The sequence below is a fragment of the Sphaeramia orbicularis genome, chromosome 20, assembly GCF_902148855.1.
Source record: "Sphaeramia orbicularis chromosome 20, fSphaOr1.1, whole genome shotgun sequence".
Lineage (NCBI taxonomy): Eukaryota > Metazoa > Chordata > Actinopteri > Kurtiformes > Apogonidae > Sphaeramia > Sphaeramia orbicularis.
The window spans coordinates 7,723,935-7,740,645 of NC_043976.1; the positions used below are offsets into that span (position 1 = coordinate 7,723,935).

At 39.0% G+C, this 16,711-nt stretch overlaps 3 protein-coding genes across 3 annotated transcripts; 2 read left to right on the forward strand and 1 right to left on the reverse strand.

Moving 5' to 3' along the window:
• The first annotated feature begins 846 nt into the window (after positions 1-846).
• fam162a (family with sequence similarity 162 member A) lies at positions 847-4,080 on the forward strand. The gene is made up of 5 exons (XM_030122902.1): positions 847-1,011; positions 2,024-2,116; positions 2,524-2,635; positions 3,061-3,169; positions 3,336-4,080. The coding sequence occupies exons 1-5, from the start codon at positions 969-971 to the stop codon at positions 3,450-3,452; spliced, it is 474 nt and encodes a 157-aa protein (XP_029978762.1). The 5' UTR covers positions 847-968; the 3' UTR covers positions 3,453-4,080.
• Positions 4,081-4,522: 442 nt separating this feature from the next.
• kpna1 (karyopherin alpha 1 (importin alpha 5)) lies at positions 4,523-11,350 on the reverse strand. Its single transcript, XM_030122899.1, has 14 exons — positions 11,239-11,350; positions 10,367-10,500; positions 10,161-10,274; positions 9,950-10,049; positions 9,768-9,862; positions 9,242-9,373; positions 9,002-9,090; positions 8,780-8,879; positions 8,425-8,588; positions 7,882-7,960; positions 7,666-7,791; positions 7,094-7,221; positions 6,720-6,895; positions 4,523-6,514 (listed from the first exon to the last, which is right to left on the reverse strand). Exons 2-14 carry the CDS (start codon positions 10,490-10,492, stop codon positions 6,327-6,329), a joined length of 1,617 nt encoding a protein of 538 aa, XP_029978759.1. The 5' UTR covers positions 10,493-10,500; positions 11,239-11,350; the 3' UTR covers positions 4,523-6,326.
• A 3,561-nt stretch (positions 11,351-14,911) lies between these two features.
• On the forward strand, positions 14,912-15,400 carry nanos2 (nanos homolog 2). Its single transcript, XM_030123915.1, has one exon. The coding sequence runs from the start codon at positions 14,912-14,914 to the stop codon at positions 15,398-15,400; it is 489 nt and encodes a 162-aa protein (XP_029979775.1).
• Positions 15,401-16,711: the final 1,311 nt, after the last annotated feature.

Consider the following 16,711-nt stretch of genomic DNA (forward strand, 5'->3'; position numbering starts at 1 on the left):
GTCGTGGTCGAGCCGCAATGTTTCATCCTAGCGACGATTTAGTGCATTACCGATAAAAACTGAATCGGGATACTTGACACTGTATCGACTTCTTGAAGCAGGAGGGTTACGTGGATGTGTTTAAATATATTTATTCGGCATGTCAAAAATCACAGACCCCACGGCCGACAACACATCCCATAACCAGCAGTTTCCACTTAACATGTTTATTTTACCCCGTTACAAAAATTACCTACAAACCCCTAAAACTCACCATATTATCATTGTAAGCATAACTGCAGAAGCACATTTTATTAATGTTATTTAACCCATTGTCCTGCTTGCACAAATCCGTCCTTCTAACATATTTACTGCATAAAACCACTTCTCTGACTGCACAAGTTGATGTTTGAATAAATTTTAACACAAAACATTAATATTTTTTTGCGCACACCCGGTTTCATTAGAAGAAACAGGAGAAAAAAAAACACGTCATCTACAATTGCAAACTGTAATACTTGAGTTATTTAACCGCAGCTATTTGATATTAGAACAATATGATAATATTATACTCCACTTTGTGCAACACTAATGAATTTTATTTTATTTCTCGCTATTTAATGTTTATGTATGATTTTGCGCCCATACAAAATCTGTTTATTTAGAAAATGACTGGCCCTAAGATTTTTGTTTTGTTTATCTGTTTTTTCAATCGTAAAACTTAACAGTTATCAGAATCTCAGAGAGCATTTGCAAACTTACAACAGACATTTCAAAAGCGCAAACTTGTCTTCCGTCCAGTCCTACATTTTGTTTTTCTTTTTTTGATCAGGCATACAGTGTGGCCCCTATGCTAACATGACGGGGTCTTCTCCCATTAGGCAGTAACCGAAGAGGCGCAGCTTGTTGACTTTCAGCAGCTGATTTGGGAAAGGACTGTCTTCATGGCTTCATAGAGTCATTTAACTTCCTTAACGTGATTAAAAACAATGAACTTCATCAGATCCCGTCTTGCCATCGGCACCTTCTTAGGTTTGTATCTCTAACTCTTTATTTGTGTCGCGTAACAACAGTTCGGTGACACTGTCTTTACTCATACTTGGTATGTGGAACATTATCGCTAATTTAGCACTAGGGTACATTTCACATTGTGAAGTTAAAACATTTATACCTGTTGTCACTTTCTTTGGAAATGTTACACTTTATTTCATCTAAATACTTCCAGTGTCATTTAACAATGAAAGTACGTGTGATTCGACAGGTATGATGATGATGACCATGACTGTCGTGTATTGTGAAATTTTTATCATCCTAAAACGACGCCTAACGCAAACACTTTGACCTGGCTCAAGACTTTATTGTACGATATTAAAGAGTTCAAAACCTGGTACACTTTATTGGCCGTATATTTGACTTATCACATTGTTATGGATCATATTGTCACGTTGTTTTATACGTACACGCATTCAAATACTAAAATCCAACTGTTTTTGTAACTTGTCATATGTAGTGTTTTAACAACAACAAAGAGAAAAATCTCAGTTTTTCTCTAAGCTCTTATCCATAAAGTAACCAACGATTTTACACCCGCCTGAATATTTAGGTAAAGTTTTTAATGGTCTGTAAACACGAGGCAAACTTCCATGTCAATATTAAATCAGCTTTTTTTGCTTGAACGAAACCATCACTTTCACATTTGACAGTAAAATATCACCTCAGAAAATGCTTCCAATGAAAGTGACACTGACAAAATAACGAGGATTTTTAATGTAGAAAAATTAACCGGATTTTCCTGACACCCCATATTATTTGCTTTATAAAGCTATTATTTCCTCTGAACACATGGCGTATACTGTATTTTGCCCTCCACACCCTCAGTGACAGCACGTTATGAAGATCATATTACAGCAAGAAAAACCTGTGTCAATGAATAGAAAAAATGTAATCTTATCCTTTTATCAAGAAATAGTCTCCGATAGAGCTACAATCACTGCCCGCTGCACTATGTATTTTTCTTGTGATTTTGTGCTGTTTGATTTAACAGGTCAGAGGTACAGACAGGTCACCACAACATGGAGCCACAGACCCATGTGCAGTAAACCACAGGAGACCAAACCTGAGCATCCACCTGCATATGGTAGAGTGTGACAATCCTAAACACAAACAACTTTAAACTGTTAGACAAACCTATGTTGAATGCTAACTACTTGATTTAAAGTGAAATTAATGATTACGAAGACTTTTTATTGAAACCCCTTCAATACTATGCAGTTTCTCAAAACGAGTCATAAATAAAAGTGATGGGTTTTTAACATCAGGGGTGCTGTTTGTTGCTATCAAAAAGTGTGTGAAAGATTTCCAAGTCCCAAAGGATGGAGAGACACAGGAAATGGGGTCACAGTCTGGGGTGATGAAGCCAACTACTGGGCCTTGTGAAACTGAACTCAACTGTTTTTTTTTTCACAATGTGTTTGTTTGCATGTGACAGTTTTTTGTGTGAGTATTTCTCTGTTCCTTCAATGTGTGTTTTGTTCTTTAATGTAGCATCTCGTCCCGGGTTCAAAATCCCAGGGTACAAACCATCCGAGATGGACAAGAAGATTTTGATCTGGTCAGGACGGTTTAAGACAGTAGACCAGATACCAGAGCTTGTGTCGTAAGTAGCCTCTTCCTGTTTACATCAGACCTCCCTGTAGTGTGATTTACTTAGTGTACATCAGAAGAACAGAGCTAAATAACTAAATGAACAGTGCTTCTGCTGTCTTCAGTGATGGCAGCAGTTCAAACAAAGCATGCTTGTGACAGGAGGTAATTACTGTGGCTCCTGAAATCAGGGTAGGGATCACATTTGATCTGCAACTCTGATAATGGACCTGACTGTCACGCATACAAACTGCAGACCTCCCACTGCCTTTACTGAGGGATACCAAGTTCAGTATCAGAAAACACCTTGAACCTGAGAATGAATGTATGGTGACTGAAGTGAATTGTAATTATTTATGTTGACAGAAGAGAACAAGGTGATTGTTGGTGAATAAATATTTGATCACACTGATATTTGTACACCTGCATATGTCACAGGTTTGAAATGATTGATGCTGCCAGAAACAAAGTCAGGGTGAAAGCCTGCTATGTGATGATGGCAGTAACAATAGGAGCCTGTTTGTTGATGATCTTTTTGGGTAAACAGGTGAGAAACAGCTGATGGATGTGTACACCCCATCATGTGTTGATTTTTCAGACAATTATTTTAACCCTCTACCTCTCCCTATATTTTTATTTACAGCTCTGTTTTAATCCATAATGATACAGCTGTTTTACTTCAGGTTAAATCTGAATATTGTTGTTTTTTGCAGGCTGCAGGCAGAAATGAGTCCCTCACAAATCAAAACATGGAGAAGAAAGCTAGATGGAGGGAGGAAGTCCAAAGGGAGAAGGAAGCTAAGATGGTCATGTCTGAGAAGGCTCAGTGAAGGAGACCCCTCATCATGACACAGCAGGGCTAATTTGGGACCATTGAGTCCCTCTTTCCTACTGTAACACTGCTTCAAGGCGTTCCGTTCCCACCGTTTGGAGAAATAGAGCAACGAAATTCAAAGCAGTTTGTTCATACGATCAACCTTTGCAGGAGAGACCTCAATAAAAACTATGGATTATTAAATTTAGATTTGGAAGCATATTTCAAGGTTTTATCTCATCAGTGAATGCACTTAGGTGAATGACTCACAACCGCTATTTTTGTGGAAGTCGCATTTTACAATGATCACAAGAGAACAGAAAGCCACAAAATCACTTAAGCTGATACTTTACAACAGATTTAAATGCTTTTTTTTTTTAAATGGCTATCAGGCAAATGTACTTAGAGACTTCACGTCACAGATGGATAAATAAAACACGTTTTCTTTCTAGTCAGTTTAAGACACTGGTCGTCAGTCATCACAATAAATTATGTTATATGACCTATCTGTTGTGCTTGTTCTTAGGTTAATTAATATTGGTTTTGTATGCAACAAGTGCCCAAATTAACATCCAGTAAAGTCTGCTTGTATAGATTTATGACCCTGTGTGTTTTGTTTGATTAAATGTATGTGTTTAATTTTACTTTTTGTGTGACACTCAGTAATGTCGTGTTGACTAAGCTTCCCTCTTTGTGTCCTAATTTATGCTGGAAGGTAAACTGAGTTACTATTTAGCATCTCAATAATAGGCAGGCAATCTGAAATTTTGTCCAAAACCTCCATGATGTCTCGGAATTAGTGTTGTAATGGAAGAGGTCTGAAGGTAAACAAGTTTTCTGCATCTTCTCTTGTTTTCAAGGTTTACAAAATCTAACCAGTGTTGTCTAACCAGTGAGGTCTTTTTAAATACAAATATAAAAACAAAGTGACTGACCCCGGTTTCTGATGAGTGCAGACTGTGCAGAAAGTTGATAGCGGTAAGAGTAGGGTGCACATTATCAAATTGTTGAGTTCCCCCTGGTCTCTGTCTATTGTAAATACTTAGTGAATGTATTCAGTGCAATAAAACCAATGCACTAACCTAGTTGATGAAACAGCTTTTATGCAAATGGTATAACTGGGGACAGTTGCACAAACTCAATACAACAAACAGTAATGAACATGTAGGGCTGGTCATCTCTTGTAGAGATTTTGACAAAAGTAAGCAATGTAAGCAAACAGGACTTGGTAAACAAACATTCAGTTTTGCTAACTAAGGTAATCACCAGTATTCTCAAGTTTTCTCTGGATTTTTGTTGAAATTATCTGGAAGAATCTCATACAATAAGGATTATGGCACCATCAGCAACATTGCTGATGCTAACCCCAAATAAAAAAAAATTCTAATGTCCAGAACCAAAAATCAAATCAGCTGTAATGATTTGGCATGATCAAAAAACAAACAAAAACTACCTGAACATGGGTTGGAATGCCATGTTTTTTGTCTGCACACAGCTGAACAGCCAATTTTCCACTGAGTGTGATTGTTAGTTCTTCTAGCTTTGCTGAGGCAGCATTATCTACTGATTGTAATTAGTGTGCTAACAGTTTCAGTTCACAAGCTGAAGTCCCTTTTGCTGGAAGGGTAAACGGTGAAATACATTGTAATCCTCACCATTCTAGAGGGGACCAAAGATACAGACCACACCTCTTTAAACCTCACCTACTGATGAGGAGAGAGCCTATTTAACCAACCAATTAAATAGTAAATAGGTATATTCTCAATGTGCAGGCATCAGTCCAGAACTAAAGTGCAGCAAATGAAATGAAATTATAGTAGGATAATAAAAATTAACACTGGTCTGCTGCTTGACAGACTTCAGGGTTAAATAGTCTGTTCTGTCTTGTCCAAGTCTGTCCAATTGTCTCAGTGCGAGGGAAGACTCAAATTCCCATGGTTCCATGGGGTTCACACCAGAGGCAGGAGGCAGTAAAAACTCTTCAGAATGGAGCAGCTGAAAAGTCCCATTACTGGATAAAGGAATGCATGATATGAGATCCATGAGGGTATGCAAGCAGCCAGATTTGTCACTGACAACCTCCGCCCCTCAGCAACACAGTCAAGTTCCTATTTTGTCCATCCGTGGTCACTTATCCAATGGCCGGAAAGTAGAGGCGAGGGAATTCACCTCCATTTGAAGTCGTTTAAGTGCCTTTTGTAGAGGTCAGTAGAGTCCTTGGGTTGGGACTGGCCACATGGACCCACTGTGGGCAATTCAGTCTAACGACCAAAGTCAAACATGGTCAGCGTCTCATTGTCAGTCCAGTGTTTAGGTTAGATCATTCTTCAACGTATGTGGGAGGGGGATTCAAATCATGTCCATGTTTGTCTGTCTTGCGAGTCATTAATGCTTCAATCAGACAAGCAGTGCAGTCCTACAAACTCCCACTGACTCAGAAAAAAGGGTTAACCAATCCTACGGAAACATAAAGGGGAGTGGGCCTTTAAAATGGGATGAGCTGACGAAATCCAAAAAGCACACAGTCTGTAGGGGAAAACGTTGTCAAAGTGATCAACTTATGGGAGATGCTGGAGCAGGTGGGTGGGCTTGAAGTGTTCAAGGATTGAGTGCAGAGATCATGTCTGCACAAGATGAATGATGAATAAAACCTTTACAAACTGGCTGACAAGACTGCGAGAACTTGACCCACATTGGACATACGCACACGTGCTCCTGTAAAATTACATTTTTCATAATTATGAGAAATTATGAGTATCTCTCTGACAATGAGAAGGAAGAAATTGAACCTAGGGTCAGCATTACCCTTCAACATGGCAGTGGGTTCAGTGTGAGAGAAATTAGCTTAGGTGAGGATGAAGGTGGAGCACAGGAGAGGGAGGATTTAGCATTATAGCTGAAAGCCTTCCATGGGAGCCTCACACTGCTGGAAGAGAAACTGCTGCTGCTGCAGATCGACAGCTGGAGCCAACGATGGGTCCTCGTCTTCAGTGTTGAAGTAGCGCTCGATCAAGTCAAAGGCTTTCTGGTAGATTTCCTGGTTCTCATGGCCCTGAAGGAACTCCAGCTTGTCCAAACCTAGAGGGAGTCATGAAGGAAAATTATTAAAACATAGTCTGAATCCAGCTTGTTAAATGTAAGAGTTTGCGACAAGATATCCGATTGGACTGTTGGGAGGACAAAATAACAGTCAATTTGACGTCTAGGAAATTATGAGGAGCTGTATATAATTTGTTGCGGTCAGCGCAATAGTTTGGTGTCCCAAGTATGTACACATACGTACCATAGGCTTCCTCAATGAGTGCACAGTATGTGTTAATGCCTCCTCCTCTCTTTGCCTCCAGTTCTCCCAGTCGTAGGATGTTTTCTAGACCATTAAGAGCCACTTGCACGATTTTGGAGTCCATAAGTGTGAGCAGGTCACACAGAGGTTTTATGCAGCCAAGTTCCACTAGATGCCTGCAGGGGGAGGTACACACACGCAGATGCAGCAAAATATATAACTCATTCAAAGAAAACTGTTGTCTTATTAATAGGTTTGAGTCTAATTTATTCATAGAAAACACTAAGCTTCAGTTCAGTGGGTTTAAGACAATGGAACAGCACTGTGTATTTTAGATTCATAAACTTTATTATGAAATAAATCATCGGGCTTACCTAATCTGTTCTGCAGAGCCCCCCGAAGTGGCGTTGGTAATGGCCCAGGCTGCCTCTTTTCTTGTGCGAAACTCTGCCACTTGCAAGATAGTGATAAGAGGAGGAAGCAGATCTGCTTCCATCACCATCTACACAAAGAGACAAAGACAAACTTATGACTCTCATGATTTGACTTTTCCTGTTTATTATATGCTATGACAATATAAGTCTAATATTCCATCCAATCCACTTACTGACCTTGAATGTTGGCACATACAGATTAACATATTTCTGTCTAACTTGTTTGTTGATTAAATGCTTGGTGAAATATAAGGATTAAAGCATTTTGACAGCTGATGGCACTCTGTCCAGTCACGTGCCATTAAACCAAAGTACTAGAGTGCTAGTCAAACATCAAACACTATGAAAATGTATGACCTGGAAATAATGTTGGACATTTGAATTTCATTCCATTTTTCTTAGGTTAGTGTAAAATGATTCTACCCATTACGCAAACTGACTGTGTCCAGCTCAAATTGTCATGATCTGATCCTTGTCTACCAACTGAGGCAAGCCTACACACATGCACATACCTGTATTTGTGCTCGGTTCCCTGCAGTGATGTTAGAGATAGTCCAGCAGGCTTCCTTTTTGATGGATTCCTTAGGGCTGCTCAGGAGGTGAAGTAAGGACTGCAGTGCTGAACAGTTCAGGATCACCTACAACAATAACACAAGAACCCTGAGTCAAAAATACACAGAAATGAAGTATTAAATTACTTACATAACATGTGTGCATGCTGCTGTTACCTGTGTCTGCAGGTCATCTCCAGTGACTATGTTCCCAACTGCCCGCAGTGCAGGAGAGACCACTTTATAATCTGAGTGCCTACAATAAAACACAATAACATTGTATTCACACTGATGGTTTTTTATTTTATTAATCCTGATTTTTTGCCCATTACTTTCATGGAGATATTGTGACATTTTACTTTCTCTTTTAGTTGTTCAACATGATTGTTCTCAGTCTGTATTAGTATCGTAATAATGGCATTGTTTGAAAAGTAGGGTATCATGTTTTGGTTTCTTTCAATATTGCCAACTTATTCAATGTATATTTTCAAGCAGTTCTCAACACCCAGAGAGTTCATTCATCCTTGAATTCTGTGAGTGTTACATACAAAATACAACAACATATGGATAGTCATACCCAATGCAGTGGTGACAAATGAGAGACATGGAAATAAATCTGCCTGTAAACCAAAGTCAAATTCAAGGCCTACATCTTCTTTAGCAATAAAAATATGAGTTGTATCATTTCTGAACTGCAAGTAAATGTGTTCAAAGCCTTACATCAGCAACTCCACCAGTCTGCGACAGACTCCTGAGTCAATAACAGCCTGAATTTTGTCATTAGGGCCATCAGAAAGGTAGGAGAGTGCCCAGCATGCATCAGCCAGGATGTCTGTGTCATTGACAAACAGCAGCCAAGACAGTACACTGAGGCAAGGAGAGACCTGAGAAAAAAACAGACAAAAGAGGTTGTGGAAGGATTAAGATGGGAACATGATGTCTGCTGGGAACAACTGTTTTCCATTTAATAACAAGAATGTCTTACAGCTTGTGACCTTGAAAAGTGAGATATGATGTACCTCAGTAAAGTGAGAGGTGTATTGTTGCCATAGTGATGTTTATCTTGGCAAATTACCTTAGTGAAGTCTGGAGGTGGGTTCTTTCCTCTGCATAAGTTTGAGAGTGCCCACACTGCATTTCTCATCATCGTTAGACGATTCTGTTTGGCCAATAACCTGGAAGAGATGTTTTATTATATGTAGGAATAAACATGAATCTCTTTGCTCTTTTTCCCCCATGAAATAACAGAAAATGTTTTATATTTTCTGTTACTTTATGACATTAAAGTTGTACTTACTGCACCAGTGAGGGCAGAATGTTGCAGTCTATGACAAAGTCTCTGCATTCTGTGCTATCTCCTGCTATGTTTCCCAAAGCCCACACAGCCTAAGGAGCAAAGCAAGTATACAATATATAATACAATAGACAACTTACAGCATGTTAATATACTTGTAATTATAATGTATGCCACTTCTTGAAGTTTCAGTGTAGCTTCTCTATAGTGTATTAAACACGGTGATCAAAATAACATTCCTACCTGTTCCTGTACGTCTTCAAAATCGGAACTAAGCATCTCTATGAAAATGGGAACAGCTCCTGCTTGGATAACCACTCGTGTCTGGTGGGATGTACCTGATGCAATGTTGGTCAAAACCCATGCAGCCTCAAACTGAAAGAAAAGTGAAAAAGCCATTCAGATTTCCCTTGTAAATTAGACTAACATGTTGTAAAAAAAAAAAAAAAAAAGAAACAAAATAATAATGAAGATTTTAAATCCATTTGTACTACTCATGCCATTGTGGCAGAGACCCAATCATAACATAACCAGTTCAGAAAGCAAGAATGTCCCTACTCATGATAATAATGATAGATTTTTGAAAGTTATGTATAAAATTAGACAATAACCAAGTGTGACACACAAACATAAACTAGCAGTACATTACATTTTCCATTTTTAGTTAAAGATGTTATTTTTAAGTCTTATGTTTTGTAGGACGGGATACACAATATTAATCCGAAGGCGTGTCTCCCCACAACAGCCATCCTTTTGTAGTGAATTATACCTGCAATGTGCAGTTTTCTCTTCTCTTAAGAAATTCAACAAAGCGCTCCACCACACCTGGAGTGGCAATGACTTCATCAATGGGAGGGTTGGGTTCTGTGTGAGACAAAGAAAGATTTCATCTCATATTTAGCCTAGTAAACTAAGACATTAAATGCATACAATAATGACATACTCACTCACCTTTAGAAAGGAGTTTCCGAAAGCGCTGGGTACCTATTAGCTGCTGCTCAGGAGAACTGGAGAAGATCATCTGAGTCATATCTTCAGAGATGACCCCACCCTGTATGGCAGAGAGGGAAAACCAAGAAAAATTAGTTATTTGAAGGTGTAACATGTAGTCAGAAGGCAGGATCCTTTACTTTGATGTTTTAATTAGAATTTCTGTTCTCACCATAAGTGGGTCCATGTTGTTGGCCTGGGACTCCAGGTAACCACTGTCGGCCATTCCGTCATCCTCAAGGACACTGTCATCCTCAACTGTGGCAACATTCCTCCTCTTAAAAAGCTAGAATATAGAAGTATATAAAATAATGATATAAGAGGTAACACTAGTGCCAGTTCTTCCATTATGAGGCCCAATGACGCCCACTGACTTACCTGTTCATCCTTCTTCTGTTTGCGGAGTTGGAGGCCTTCCTCTTCCCTCCTTCTTCGCATTTCATCTGTGTTGAGGGACTTGTTCTTGTAGCTCTTGAGTCGTGCATTGTCCTTACCCTGACTCATTGTGCAGCCTGAGAAGTTGCAGATATACATTAAATAACAAGCAATAGTTGGAGTTTTGTTAATGAGCTCTATTATAAAAAGCACAGTCCTATTTATTGGGTCAAAGTGTATAATTACTTTCATCTTCAGCCTACTTATCCGTGAGAAAGGCACCTAACACCAGGTTTTGCAGTTATAAATAATAGACAAAGCAGAATTACCAACACAACTTTTGACTTAGTTTGTCAAAGAGTATTGAAACTTAAGCAGTAATGAACAGTTACATACGACACCATTGCTGTTAACAAACACATTTCACTCAAAAAAAAACCCGTCGGATTATTAAAGTATTCTGATACTGATTCTGATAAATGAGGGGCATCTGAGGATACTAGCTTGCTAGCTAGTTAGCTTTGGGTGTCTTCTTGATACTAATCCAATAATATGTCACTGACCACTCAATTCTCAGGAGAAAGGGGATTTAATTTCACAAGGCAGAGAAGCATAATATAAAAGCAATAAATGGAAAGAGGGCTATGCTTTAACTAACAGCTAATGTCATAGCCGATAGCCTGCTGGCTAACTGTGGCTAGCAGAGTTAGCTAACGTTAGCTCTAAAAATGCACCCATAATGTTAGCTCATACGACAGGATCGAACATAGCCAAAAAGTTACAAACACTTTTCAAAAGGAGAATTAACGTCGTTTCAAAATATATGGGGTTACAGCACAGAGACGCTTGAAAACATGCAAATATTATTATCTGACCTGTCAAATTGGGCTCCGTAATCCCCTTATTCGCTAGGCCACCGTTTGTACAGCCGTCGCCGGTAATGCTTTACGCATGCGCAATACGGAACGTACCCACACCCACCCCCGCAATTGTACACTCCGCCTCACCCACTCTACGTCCTACAAAAAAGGAAAAAATAGGAGGGGTGGGCGCTCCTTCTGTTTTTTTTTTTGTTTGTTTGTTTTTTTTTCTTTTTCAACATCCCCTTTAAAAATTCTTGTTACATATATGAGTGCAAATGTCCGCACAAATCATAACTAATAAACTGTAAAGCAACACTCAGCAAGTGTATTTCAATTTCCTCAATGTGGAAATCAGCTAAGACACAGAACTGAAGCTGAAGCACATATCTGTTTCTGATAGAGCCGGCAGTAGCGTTTCTAACCCGTTTTTGGGGGTGCTAAAGGACCTCTAAATTGAATTCCAGCACCCCTAAAATTTAAGAGATTTATTTTTTATTTTTATTTTTTTTTGACTATATGTCCATTTGTAACAAGCTAGAAAAATGTCAAAACCATATACAGTACATAGTTGAAATGTAATAACAACAAAAATACAGCAGCATTCATCACCCCCCCCCCCCCCCCCGCCTCGAAAATGGTTTGATCCATCCCATCTCTCCCACCTTTCCCCGTCTCTAGCGCTTTAGAGTTGAAAACACACAGTTGTGGTGTAAATACCTGGCAGAAACCAGGATATGTGACATTTCTTTACTTCTTCCTCTCAATACCAACACATTATTATGATCACCAGTCCTCATTTTTGCTGCATTGAAACGTATATTACTATTTTTGTTATTAGGTAGAAGTTAGTTGATGTTTTTCTAAACTAGGAAACGTTCCAGGTGGTCAGTCAACCTCTGTCCTCTAAATTGGAGTGAGAGGAGTTTGCTGTTGTGTCATGTGCATGTGTTAATATTAAAACTGTCTGGAACAAATAGACAAATTTGGCACCCATAAACCATTAAAACAGTGCGACTTTTGTGGCCGGTCCCAGGTGATTTTTTTTTCTCCCTCTCTATTTAACCTTTCTTAAGTGAGTTATCACAATTTATCATAATATCTACCGTATTGTGTATTTTTCACCTTAAATCATGTATTTTTCTATATTAAATTTTACATATTTCATTTAGATGATCATGAAAACTCAGAGTCAATTCAAAGTTTATTGCATAAAAACAGAGAAAACTGAAGGAAAAAATTACTTTTTCTGCAGAGACATCATTAACTGAATAGACCCAGTGTGTCCATCCACTGTCACTGATCAAACTCCATGGGTTTTAGTGGTGAATCGATGTCGTAGAAGACGTTTCCACGTTCACTCCAGAGCCTCTGAACGTCCAAATGGGACATATCTGACGACCATGAAAAGACGACAAACTGTATTTTACACCGATTATTTAAATGGATTGATAGGATTAGTGGACCAACAGTTATTAAACATTTTAAAGGCTTGGGTCTTTAAGGTGAGGCGACACTAAAATACAAGGAATCATTTGCAGAGTATCCATACAAAGATGATTGCATACATTGTATACATTATACCTCAGGCAGGGCTACCTTTCTTTTAGTGTTTATTTTATTATGTATTATTGGCCTATTGTTTTGCAGATTTCCCTTTTTTTAAAGTTAATTTTTATTTATATATTTCTATAACACAGACAAGAGACAAACAATGAAAAAGTCCGTTTCTCTTAATGTGTTTTACATGTTGTGCATTGCATTTAAAAAAAAAGTCCACAAAATAAGTCCAAGTTCCATTTTTGGTATTTTAGGGGGGTGTTTTACTCCAGAAACATACATATAGGCTACTGTTTATGTGTATATGTTGAGGAGCTGCTGTATCACAATGATTTGTCCTCCTCCAGAAAAGGGTTAGAGTATATTTCTATTATGATTCTATCCATTCCTCTTTGGCTGTGGCACAGCATTTAAATAACTGTTTTTTTGTTTGTTTGTTTGTTTGTTTTGGTTTTTTTTTTAGTCAGATCTGATGGTTTAGTCATAGAATTTCCCCTACCCAAAAAGTGCTATGTTTTTCTTTCACAAATGTGGGAGTGATGGTCTGAAATTGCTTTAAAATGTACAAAACAATGACATTTCTATTTCATCGTTTTGTACATTTTAAAGCAATTTCAGACCACCGCCTGCCTGACCGACCAACCCTCTGGATCAGCACTCCTAAACCTTTGATCCAAGATCGCCCCTGGAGCCAGGTATGGGGGTCGTGTGTCTGAGCAGGTGTCGACTTTTAGGCTCATAATGATACTTTTTGAATAAGACTGAGACACACAGGCGTCAGGGGCCATTAGGTCTGGGTATGGCTGGACCCACATCCACGCACCCACACATAACAACACACATCATACAAAAACAGTCACAGGAACAACAATGTCTAAACCAACAACAAGCACCTTATCAGTATTATCATTATCATCATCGTTACATTATTATTGCAATGCCTATTGATTAATTAATTTATTTATTCATGACATAGGACAGGGTGGAAGTTACAGGTCATGCATTTAGTTGACATTAGGATATTCGTTGGAGAAAATGCTTTAACTGACCCATTCTGTTATTAGGATTGTTATGATGATGAATATTAAGAATGGCACGACTAGAACCCAAATTTTGTCACAAGTAGGCATTAACTTTTTCGTTCTCTTTATTCATATTTGTGTTGGAAGCCCATTGAAACATAATGTCAGTTGTTTTGATATTTTGAGAGCATAGGCTACTGAATATCTCCTGCAGTGCAGTATGCTGTCATTCATCTCAGGTGTTTCCAACTGGTGGACCCCGGTCCAAATATGGACCACGACAGGCTTTCATCCGGACCGCGAAGCCACTGTTTGTCTACTTCCCTTGTGTCGGCTCCGGTAACATTCCGTGTTCTGTTCGACATGGTTGTGGTCATCATGGGTCCACCTCAGGACTCCTCTGTTCAGTTTGATAGGTAACCTTCGTCCCCACTCAAAGTTCACACCTGTGGAGGAACGTCACAGCAAAGAAGAGAGCTCCACGGACTCCTCCACTGCCCCACGGAGAGAGAAAAGTTTCATCTGTGAAATATCAGACGTGTTTTAAAACCATTGTTATACACACTGACTGAATGTAATACACACTGAAAAAGACAAAAGACTGAAGAGTGTGAGATCTGCAAATAAAAAGGTTTAGAAAGAAAACATCTATCTATCTATCTATCTATCTATCTATCTATCTATCTATCTATCTATCTATCTATCTATCTATCTATCTATCTATCTATCTATCTATCTATCTATCTCTCTCTCTCTCCCTCCATCCATCCATCCATCCATCCATCCATCCATCCATCCATCCATCCATCCATCCATATCAAGTGAACATTTGTCTATTTGGCTGTAATAGTATATATTTTATACAATATTGAGTGAAAACAATGTCCGTTTCTTTTTTTGTTTGTCTGCCTGGAGTGGTAAATCTCCGACTACCAGACCCCTGAGATGAAAAGCCCCCTTCGTGCTCCCCATCATAAACACCTGGCACCGATTATTGACCCTTCAAAATCCAAACATTGTTGCATTTCAGAGGGCCATCCTTAATGTCCAGCCTATAAATATGTGATGTAAATTGGGACATGCACCAAAACACTTGTTCTCTACCAATGTCAACAATGCAGAGACAGCTGGGGCTCCAGTGCGCCACTCTCCCAGACGCGGGCGCCTTTGACATGTGGCATGACTACATGAACCTGGGCAGACTGCTGCTCAACCTGGACGGGACCCGTGAGATGGACCGCGCAGACACCGAGGGGCCAAAGAAGGAACCGACGGGAGATCCGTGGCGCACCATCCAAGCCGGTGCCGCGCGTCCGAACCTCCGCCGCACCTCTGCGGAGACCAGCTCGGCCAGCAGCCTCTCGGACAGCAGCTCCACCGGGGCCTCCTCCGACTTCTGCCGCTTCTGCAAGCAAAACGGGGAGTCTGCAAAGGTGTACCGCTCCCACAGTCTGAAATCAAAGGGGAAAGTCGTGTGTCCCATCCTCTGGAGCTACACCTGTCCCACCTGCGGGGCCACTGGGGACCACGCGCACACACGCAAGTACTGTCCACGCGGGGATGACAGGATGCTGCCGCGGTCCAGGGTTCTGTAGCTGTCAAAGGACTCTATCAGACTGATGACATTGTACATAATTACCAAAAGTGTTTTGGTCATATGTTCTTGTTTATACAGACTGTTTCTACTTGCAGAAGTTTTACCACATTTGTTTAACGTGGAAGAACCTTTAAAAAGTGTAAACATCATTGGACTGTCAATCTGCAATGGGTTCACAGATTTGTCACCATCCCTCTGCGCACTGGAAGACATGTTAGAGGATAAAAATGTGTGCGAAAGGTTTTTATTCAGTGTTTTTTTTCTGTGCCAATCTTGTATGTTTGACATTGTTTGTCATTTAATCAATAAACAGGTTTTTATTGTTCAAGGTTTCCTCGTGTGCAAATCTTCAAAAATCCAGCAAAAGACACTTTAACCCTTTCATGCACGAATTATGAGAACCTTAGTCAAGATTTTTTTCTTCACTGTTTAGCCATGAAAAAAACAATGCGATCGAGTTTTTTTTTTCTATGGAGTTACAAAAATATCCATGCATTTCATTTTTGAAGTAAAGAAACATGTGTTTAAAACCCAATATCAGAAAGTGATATGAAAACAATGAAATAAAAACATTTTTAATGCTGCTAATCTGATGTCTTCTCACAGTTTAACATATTCTAATGCTAGTAATTACTCACTTCATGGAGATAATATGCAAAAAAAAAAACCCTTCTTGTCTAACAAATAACAATTGATTTACACTCAAACATGTTAGTGCAGATCAGGTTTATCAAGAACAGTAAAGTTACAGTAATGATCTGAATTACAGTGTATGGGATGGTGCATAAGCGTCCACTGTGTTGGCTGATATGGAACTAAAACAACAAAACCCATTAATATACAAGAGAACAACTGGAGAAGAACTGTCAACTGGAGTGGACAGTGCATGAAAGGGTTAAGTATTGGGTTTACAGATTTAATATCATAATAAACAATATTTAGATTAATATCAAGAGAAGGCAGTTTTCTCAATAACACGTTAAGCTGGATCCATTATTATGTGTGCATTTTTTTGCATCATTTTAGACTTATTGTACGTTTAGAAAGCAGCTTAACGAAACAAACAAACAAACAAAAAAAAATCACCTGTTTGTTTTCCTGTTTCTTCAGTCGAGGTGTGGTGCAGTGTTTAACTATTACAATGGTAAAGGAACCCCTAAAGTGACATAGAAATTAAGAGTATCTATGTAGTATGAAAAAAATCTCCAAATAATTAATTTTGACAATGATTAAATAATTATTAAGGGATTTTGATTTAAGAGTATCTTAAAAAATGTCATTAGTTCAAAATGTGGTGCAGCACAGAACA